At 43.9% G+C, this 10,392-nt stretch overlaps 1 protein-coding gene across 1 annotated transcript in view; it reads left to right on the top strand.

Annotated features, from left to right (window-relative positions):
- The first annotated feature begins 1,174 nt into the window (after positions 1–1,174).
- TESMIN (testis expressed metallothionein like protein) overlaps positions 1,175–10,392 on the top strand; it is a 40,785-nt gene continuing 31,567 nt past the window's right edge. Inside the window, exons 1-3 of the mRNA XM_006063956.3 lie at positions 1,175–1,258; positions 1,860–2,375; positions 8,247–8,405. Of these exons, the coding sequence (XP_006064018.1) occupies positions 1,899–2,375; positions 8,247–8,405 (636 nt within the window). The 5' untranslated portion in view covers positions 1,175–1,258; positions 1,860–1,898. The remainder of the gene's footprint in view (positions 1,259–1,859; positions 2,376–8,246; positions 8,406–10,392) is intronic.

Genomic DNA, 10,392 nt, shown 5'->3' with positions numbered 1-10,392 from the left:
GAGACATTACTTTGCCAACAAAGGTCTGTCTAATCAAGGCTATGGTTTTTCCAGTGGTCATGTATGGATGTGAGAGTTGGACTGTGAAGAAAGCTCAGTGCCAAAGAATTGATGGTTTTGAACTGTGGTGCTGGAGAAGACTCTTGAGAGTCCCTTGGACTGCAAGGAGGTCCAACCAGTCCATCCTAAAGGAGATCAGTCCTGGCTGTTCTTTGGAAGGAATGATGCGAAAGCTGAAACTCCAATACTTTGGCCACCTCATGTGAAGAGTTGACTCATTGGAAAAGACTCTGATGCTGGGAGGGACTGGGGGCAGGAGGAGAAGGGGATGACAGAGGATGAGATGGCTGGATGGCATTACCGACTCTTTGGACACGAGTTTGAGTGAACTCTGGGAGTTGGTGATGGACAGGGAGGCCTGGCGTGCCACGATTCATGGGGTCGCAAAGAGTCGGACACGACTAAGCCACTGAACTGAACTGATTTTACATATGGTCGTGTATGTTTCCATGTTACTCTCTGCATATATCCCACCCTCTCCTTTCTCCACATCTCCCACCCCTCCCCACCTCCTTTCTTGATGAAGAAGGTGTATTTAGCTCACCACCCACCCTAAGTTTGCGTTGTGTTAATGTGGTTGTGTTTGTTAGTTCTAGGTCTTGACCACCTCCCTCTTCCCCAGATCATCAATGTTGGGTTGCTTATGTCGACGAGGAACGCCTAGTCTTCATCTGGAGCTCCAGCACCACGGACCTCAAGTGCACGCTGGGTTGGGAACCTACCTGCCTGTGCGGACCCCTGACCTTCCACCCACTTGCGGTGTTCTGTGGCCGGGTGGAAACGAATGTGGTGAAGTCTAGGGGTCTGAAGTCACTGCCTCGGACTGGCCTCAGTTTCCCCACCTGAGCCAAGAGCTGCTGGTCCCGGGAGTGTCCCGCCCTGTCTACCTCAACTGGCGGGTCCCGGGCCGCAGCCCAACACCACCCTCCAGCCCTCCACGTGCCCTTCCACAGTTCTGGCTTATTCCCTCCCACTGATCGGCCCCGCCCTACTCACTTCCGCTCCCGCCTTCACACCTCACCCCCAACGCGTCCCACCCTCTCACCACCTGGGCCACATGTCCCGCCCCTGCCACGCCCATCGCCGCGAGCCCCGCCCCGCCCCCTGGCCACGCCTCCTCCCAACGGCCAACGCAACGGCTTGCCCCGCCTCGCCCCCACATTTGCGCTAGGTGCTCCGACAGCTCCCGCGGGCCCAGGTGCGTCGTCTGAGGAGACCTGACGGGGAACCCCTCCAGCGCCTGACACTCCGGCCTCGCCGGCTTTCCCCGCGGTCCCGGGCCCGGCCTCGGGCTTGCAGACGGGAGGGGGACCGTGGGCCCCGAGTCAGCCTCGAGGGGGCGGAGGGACCCCCCACCCCTTTCGTCCCTGTCGGGGACGGCGGGACCTCCGGCGGGACGCTGCCTCCGTCATTCCTCTGGGAGCGACGGGACACCGCTCCTGTCAGCCCGTCGGGCCAGCAGGGAGCCCTTCTCTGGTCGTCCTCGCCTGGGACGGTGGGACCCCCAGGCCAGTCCCTGGGAGCGGCGGGCCGCGACCCCGTCGGTCCCTTGGGAACGGCGGGACCCTTCCCCCTGTCATCCCGCAAGACCCTTTCCTTGTCAGCCCCTGGGAGCGGCGGCCCTCCGAATCAGATCTTGGGGGCGTCGGGGCCCCCGGTCAGATTCCGGGGGCGGCGGTACCCCCAGACCAGACCCTGGGAGTGGCGGGCGATCGCATCAGATCCTAGGAGCCGCGGGCCCCCCGGAATGGCTGCAGGGCCCTCTGGGGGCCGCCGCTGACCGGGCCGCGTCGTTGCAGGTGCGGGGCGATGCCCAGGCCTCGGCGCCCCCAGTGGCCATGGAAGACGCCCCTCTGCTGGGCAGCATGTCCAGCCCCGAAGACGAGATGGTGACAGACCTCTTCAGCGCCGAGAGTCAGTTTGTTCCTGAAAACCTTCCCCTGAAAACTCCGGTGGCGGTAAAGCACGAGGAAGACGATTTTCACTTCTTCAAGGATGTGTACCTGGGCCCAGCGGATCCCAAAGAGCCCCTGCTGCACGCCTTCAACCCCGCGCTCGGCGGGGACTGCCAAAGCAAGGTCAAAGTGGAGCTGCTGATGGATGAGAACGAAGACGAGGGACTCCTGGGGGAGTACCCGAACCTCCCCGAGCTCAACCCCCTGGAAGACACCGTTTTCTCTGCTGCCCCGCAGCCGCAGGCCTACAACATCCACTTCCTGTCCTCCCTGCTCACCCCGCACAGGAGCTCTGCCTTCGTGCCCCTGGGCGCCTGGGCCAGGGACGGAGCCGCCCACCCCGGTGTCCGCGTGATTCCAGTAAGATCCGCATCGCGCAACTCCCCCTGCTCCCCTTCCCCAATAGAGAGGGAGGACTTTTACCTCGATTTTTCCTGTCAGTAGCATCACTATTGGACTCACCATTCCCAACAAGGCGCATCCCTTGCTAAAGCGAGATGTATCAGCCAGCCAAGCATCCTCCCTGATGGTGCATTAGGTCCTTCATCCCTAGGTAAGATCTGGCCTGACTCAGGGACTTCCCTGGTGGTCCAGTGGCTAAGACTTCACACTCTCAATCCAGGGGACCTTGGTTCAATCGTTGGCCAGGGAACTAGATCCCACATGCCACAACTAAAGATTCCAAGATCCCACATTCTGCAAGGAAGATCGAAGATACCATGTGCATAAACTAAGAACTCGTGCAGCCAAATAAATATTTAAAAAACAAAAAATACATGGCCTGACACAGCAGGGATTAAAAAACAAAAGAGAAGGGAAACAACTAGAATTTTTTTTTTTTTTTTTTTAGCTCTGCCGGCAGGGATCAAATTGTGCCCCTTGCTATGGAAGTGGGAGTCCTAACCACTGGATCACCAGGGAAGTCCCTAGAAAGTTTTAAAAGCAGCTTTAGGAAAGAAGCCCTAGTGTCTGTGAAAACAAGTGCAGTGAGTTTTCATGCACTGGCCTTTTACATATTTTCCCCTTTAGATTTATAAGGGTTCTAATTCATAGCTCAGATCAGTCACTCAGTCATGTCCGGCTCTTTGCAACCCCATGAACTGCAGCACGCCAGGCTTCCCTGTCCATCACCAACTCCTGGAGCTTGCTCAAACTCATGTCCATCAAGTTGGTGATGTCATCCAACCATCTCATCCATTGTCATCCCCTTCTCCTCTGGTCTTCAATATTTCCCAGCATCAGGGTCTTTTCCAATGAGTCAGTTCTTCGCATCAGGTGGCCAAAGTATTGGAGTTTCAGCTTCAGCATCAGTCCTTCCAATGAATATAGGATGGACTGGTTGGATCTCCTTGCAGTCCAAGGGACTCTGAAGAGTCTTCTCCAACATCACGGCTCAAAAGCATCAATTCTTCGGCACTGAGCTTTCTTTATAGTCCAACTCTCACATCTATACATGACTACTGGAAAAACCATGGCTTCGACTAGATGGACCTTTGTTGGCAAAGTAATGTCTTTGCTTTTTAATATGCTGTCTAGTTTGGTCATAGCTTTTTTTCCAAGGAGCAAGCGTCTTTTGATTTCATGGCTGCAGTCACCATCTGCAGTGATTTTGGAGCCAAAACAACAGTCTCTCACTGTTTCCATTGTTTCCCCATCTATTTGCCATGAAGTGATGGGACTGAATGCCATGATCTTAGCTTTCTGAATGTTGAGCTTTAAGCCAATTCTTTCACTCTCCTCTTTCACTTTCACCAAGAGGCTTTTTAGTTCTTCGCTTTCTGCTATAAGGGTGGTGTCATCTCTGTATCTGAGGTTATTGATATTTCTCCTGGCAGTCTTGATCCCAGCTTGTGCTGCATCCAGCCCAGCATCTAGCATGATACAACATATAAGTTAAATAAGCAGGGTAACAATATACAGCCTTGACATACTCCTTTCCCAATTTGGAACCAGTCTTTTGTTCCATGTCCAGTTCTCTTGCTTCTTCACCTACTTTACAGATTTCTCAGGAGGCAGGTAAGGTGGTTTGGTATTCCCATCTCTTTAAGAATTTTCCACAGCTAGAACTCACTGCTAGGTAGGACTTACAGTTAGTACTTGTGTTTGGTGAGCTGTGAAATCACGGTGTTAGAGCTTCCCTCTGTTAGTAAGTAGCTGTTCCTCAAGTGTATGTAATATAAATCAGAGTCTATATGAATTCATGCTAATTGTCAGCCAGCTACCCTATTTTGCTGTGGATAACCACTAGTAATTTTCTGCTTTGTTCTTATTTATTTACTTTGAACCTGGGCTTTGGGTGGTGAAAGCACAGAGTCCTAACCACTGGACCACCAGGGAATTCCCGTTTTCTGTTTTATTTTTGCTGAAACTAAAAAATCAGTTTTTAAAGGAAGAAAAGGATTTCCAAGGAAATGTGTACTGGCCCCCCAAAAGGATCTAGTTTGGAAAATTAGATTACTCAACCACTAATTTTAGTAAGTTATAAATTAAGCCTGTGTGGAACATTTTTGAGTTGGTATTAAGATGGCTGGAACCTGACTTTGTTTATATATCATAAACCATAGCAGCAGGAGCTTAGATTCCTGTTTTCTGCTCCTTAGTGCACAGGAAAGTTGGGGAAGAGAGGCTGAAGCCTGGAGAAACCAGAGAGCACACCTTGTTCCTCCAGACTTCAGTCAGTGCAGAGGTCTTTCTCGGAATCTTTTTCAGATGGCTTGAAGTGTCGGACATTCCATCTTGCTACCGGGCCAAACTTGTGTCCCAGCACCTTCTGCCTGTTGGTCCAAGTGCAGTTCCCTTCCTGTGCCCAGTGGACTCAGTGTTCACCAGAACGGGAAGGGAATTAGCTCATTAAAATAGTAAATTCTCTTTTAATGTAACTCAACTTCAGCAAAATAAAGGAGGGACTACTTGGATGATATTTCTTTTTTTTTTTTTTTTATTTTATTGACAAATTCCAAGTGTTAGTCACTCAGTCATGTCTGACTCTTTGCGATCCCTTGGACTGTAGCCCACCAGGCTCCTCTGTCCATGGGATTCTCCAGGCAAAAATACTGGAGTGGGTTGCCATGCCTTTCTGCAGGGGATCTTCCCAACCCAGGCATCAAACCCAGGTCTCCCACATTGAAGGCAGATTCTTTACCATCTGAGTCACATGATTCTGACAGTCCAAATTTATTAATAAAATGAAAAAGATTTAGCACAAACATGTTTATCATTTAAACAGAATGAAATTATTTTTCAGTAAATATTCAGGGTCCGTTGCTAATTTCCTTTTTCTAGAAATTCATTTCCACATATTGACCTCTGTTTATTCTGTAAAAATAGGGTTTTACTATACTATAAGTAGTCCAAGTATCAGTTGCATGGGATTGAGGAACTGATATATTTACTATATAAGTATCTGTTAATTACAGGGAAATAAGTTAAATCTGGAGAAGGCAATGGCACCCCACTCCAGTACTCTTGCCTGGCAAATCCCATGGATGGAGGAGCCTGGTGGGCTGCAGTCCATGGGGTCACTAGGAGTTGGACACGACTGAGTGACTTCACTTTCACTTTTCACTTTCATGCATTGGAGAAGGAAATGGCAACCCACTCCAGTGTTCTTGCCTGGAGAATCCCAGGGACAGGGGAGCCTGGTGGGCTGCCATCTCTGGGGTCGCACAGAGTCGGACACGACTGAAGCAATTTAGCAGCAGCAGCAGCAAGTTAAATCTAAGCCTTGATCATTTAAAAAATAAATTAAAAAAATAAAATTATTCTTCCCTAAAAACCAAAATCTAAACTTTGATGACATGTACATGACAAATTCCCCAAAGCAGAAAGCAGAGAAAATTGAAAAATTCTACATTTCTGTAAAATTTGAAATGTCTAAAAAAAGTTATAACTTGAAATATTGCTAAACTTTCCTATATCTTTAAAAAAATTTCTACCTAGATACTAGTCTGCTGTGCTAGGGGATTTGCCAGTCCATGAAAATAATTAATTGTTTGGGTCCCAGATTTTAACTTAGATGATCTTCAAGTCTGAGTCAGTCCCCACACTTTGAAAGATAGTTGTCTCTGTTGTGATTTTACAGAAGGTCTTCAGAATGTTACCTTAGAATCACCATCTTCTTTGAAGGACTTTATGATCTGCCTCCTGGCCTTTGGGAAAATTCACCTGTGCTCTCTAACAGGCAGTCTGTGGAGGTTAAGTAGGGGGAGAGACCATATAAATTGTGGGTTGACTTCTATTTCCTGATCTCCTTACATTATCACATTTTAAAGAAGCACTTTAAAAATATATAATAATAATATAACAATATATATTAATATAATTAAATTAGTGTATATTACATTTTATTATATATATTATATAATATATATTATTTATAATCAATATATAAAATTACATCTTAATTTTATAATTATATATAATATAATCATACATAATATATATTTATATAATATACATTTATAATTATATATAAATTTATATAATTTATAATATAAATTATTATATAATATAAAGTATATATTATATATATGTTATATGTGTGAACATAAATATATATAATTATATATAGAAATTATAAATATATAATTCTATGTATATATGTATATATATAGTATATATATAATTATATGATATATATAATATATAAATAATATAAATATATAATATCTATTATATCTATAGTATATAATATATATACTATAATATATATTAAATATATAGTCAACTAGCTGACTTCAACTAACAAACATATATATAATATATATTTATTATATAATAGTTATATGTTATAGATAATATAGATAATATATAATAATATATATTAATGTATATATAATTAAAAGTTTATAATTTTAATTTTATAATTTTATAATTTTATACTTTAATAAAAATAAAATTATATTGTATATAATTATATATAATAATTTAGAATTATATAATTAATATTAATATAGTACATTATATAATATTATATATTTTATATATTATATTTATATTTATTATACTGTTATCATATTTTTAATATAAATTTATTGATTTTAATTGGGGGCTAACTACTTTACAATATTGTACTGGTTTTGCCATACATCAACATGAATCTGCCATGGGTGTACACATGTTATATACATTATAATATATTTATATATACTATACATATACTATATATATAATTATAGTTTTGAAACACTTTAAATGGTAAGTTTTTTTTGAAACACTTTAGTGGTATTTTTTTTAAAGCATCGAGACTACTTAGTTTTTTAAATTCCATTGACTTTCAATGACATCATTGATGTTTCTCCCTAGTTTTGGTACTTTTGCTGATGTGTCACTGAGTTGTTGCAGAAGATAGCTTAAAAAACAAAGCTGGCAGTTATTCTCTACCCTCACAGTTTTCATGTTAATTATCGTTCTACCATTCAGTGAGGGAAGCTCTACTATTTAATTATAAACATTACTATAAATACATTGTAAGTTACAATATGCATGTGTGCTAAATTGCTTCAGTCACGTCCCGCCACCCTTTGCTACCCCATGGACTGTAGCCCGCCAGGCTCCCCTGTCCATAGGATTCTCCAGGCAAGAATACTGGAATGGGTTGCCATGCCCTCCTCCAGGGGATCTTCCCGACTTGGGGAAACCCACATCTCTTATGTCTCTTATATTGGCAGGAGGATTCTTTACCACTAGGGCACCTGGGAAGCTCCAAGTTACAATATAAATATCATTAAAACATCAGCAAAGATGTCTGGCTTCTTGAGGAAAACACAAAACAGACTAGAACATTAATACAACTTAATGAGCGTGCTCTGAGAATGATGATTAAGGAGAAGCATTTTAGGCAATTTTAAGGAAGGTCCCAAGAGGCAGCCAGCTCTTTTGTAGTAGAGGGTTGTCTAGAAGCTTAAGGGGGAGCTGACCAATCACAGAATCTTCTCAAATTACCCACAACATGTTTTTCAAACAGCAAGAGGGTTTTACATCGAAGTCACATCCCCACACCTCATGGGCAGATGATCCTGATCTCTCTGGTGTTCTTGATCCCCAGCCAGGATGGTCAGATGACTTGTCGCCCCAGAGGACGAATTAATAGTGAGGAAGAGAGGATGCTAAGCATAAGAATGTTCTTTACTTCAAAAATGTAACTTCTACAAAGAATTTTCTATATTATGCAACTGTAAATAAAGTGCAGTGTCCACAATGTGATTTCTAAGATAACGTTTACTTTTTCAGGTTGAAATCAAGGAAGCAGGTGATTCTATCACAAGTAACAATTTGGATGAAGCAACCTTCCAACATCCTCTGGCCCAGGAGTCATGTTGCAAGTTCCCATCATCTCAAGGAGCAGAGGATGCCTCTAGTTGCTCTCATAAGAAAGACTCTAACCCAATGGTAATTATGCCAAAGAAAATGTGTCTGACTAACATGATGTTAAATGTTTGACCCTTATCATTACTAAGTCAACAGTAAAATATTTTCAGTCATTGTTTACTTGTCGAGTCAGCATTTTTGATTGTCTTATCTATGAAAAGAGGGATATAATTAGAGTCTTTCTAATGTTTCTTTCACATCTAAGATTCTCTTCTACTCGATCTTAGCAAATCAAAGATTAGGACACTGATGTATTCACTAAAGAGAGAAGCCGTAAGTCACCTCAGTCCAGGCAGACCCAGGGTTGGCCCAGGAAAGGAGCAGCTGCTGACCTGTGTGGTTTGGCATGCTGGTGGGAGGGGGCAGCTGCGGTTCTGTGGCTGCAAGGCAGAAGCTGCTTTCCTCCCTGCCTGCCTCCAAATCCCTCCTACCAACTAACACTCAAGTAAGATAGGAATCAGTAACATTTGTGGTTTATGTGATAGGTTTGCATGTTTGTTGTTTTATTTAATCTATCAACTGCCCTGGTGGCTCAGACAGTAAAGAGTCTGCCTGCAATGCGGGAGATCTGGATTTGATCCTTGGGTTGGGAAGAGTCCCTGGAGAAGGAAATGGCAACCCATTCTAGTATTCTTGCCTGGAGAATCCCATGGACAGAGGAGCCTGGCGGGATACAGTCCATGGAGTCACAAAGAGTCAGACACGACTGAGCTACTAATACAGACAAACTCTGTAGGGTAGACATTATTTTTATCTACATTTTATGTGTCAGAAAACAGAGATGTTGCATAGTCTGTTTGTAAGTGGTGTGTTGAGGACCAAAAAGGGAGGGAAACCAGGGAATCCAGCCCCAAGCATTCATTCGGCAAAAGGTCCAAAGAACCAATTGCTGTCCCCACTATCAGCTCTCTATTCCAAGAAAGGAGACCGTAAACCTAAGGTGTGTACTTTAACTGGAAAATACTTGAGAATGAGCAGAGCTTTTCTAGGACACTTAGATCAGGTGAACAGGATGAGAACTCTTCCGATTACACAAGACTCCTGAGTAATGTTAGAATGCTCACAGGAGGGACAGGATTGTGTCCCTCAGGAGTCCAGAACTGTGCAATAGGAAGAGGCCTGGACGGTCCACTCAGCCCATCTGTGCATCTGTGTGTGTGTGGCTATAATTATCCTCTAAATACAAAGAAAATTCCAATGGAACATGAATGCTGGCCTCTTATCCAGTGTCAGGATGATCTGAAGGTGTGAGCTGGCGATCAGCACCTCATTAATGTAGGCTATATGTGTGTTATTTTGGTGACATTGATCCTTTAAGCTTATTTGGGTTTTCCTGTCTAGGAAACCCAAAGGCAACCTAACAACAGAAACCATAGTTTCTCTGGGTATTTGTGATTTTACCATCAGAATTAGAAGCTACGTGCAGTGAGAGACAGTGACTTCTCTTACCTTCATGTTCATGCTACATTGTCATGGACAGGGCTGCCCATAGGAGGGCTGAGTCCATGCTTGGCTTGACTGGTATGGTGGACTGGCTGACTTCACCAGGCTTGCTGGGGATTTATATATGGTCAGAATCCAACTACGTGATCTGAGGGTACTGGTCAGGTCCAGAAAGATTGACATGGTTTCTTGGAATTTTCCAGTACTTGGATTAAACTTTCTAAACTGTACTTGTAGGAAATGAAATAAATGGGTATCTTAAAAACACATTAGATGTTAATAATAACATGTGCATGTGGCAGGAGAGAACAACTGTCATAAAATTAAAGATTATTCTAAGTAGTTGACCAGCTACAGAGATGGAGGCAGGGGGACAAAGCCCTTCCTCTGGTTAACTGGATTTCAGTGGGGCCAGGTTGGGCAAATCAGCACACTCTCTCCATTCCTGAAGACCGTGGAATACCTGGACAGGTGGACAGAAGCTCTGGTTCATAGTCACCTGTTCCCTACCCTAAGCCTATACCTGTAGAGACAGGTGTGAGCAGGAACTTCTCTTAACACACTG

This window comes from Bubalus bubalis, chromosome 5 (genome assembly GCF_019923935.1).
Source record: "Bubalus bubalis isolate 160015118507 breed Murrah chromosome 5, NDDB_SH_1, whole genome shotgun sequence".
Lineage (NCBI taxonomy): Eukaryota > Metazoa > Chordata > Mammalia > Artiodactyla > Bovidae > Bubalus > Bubalus bubalis.
This window is presented reverse-complemented; position numbering and strand designations above follow the sequence as displayed.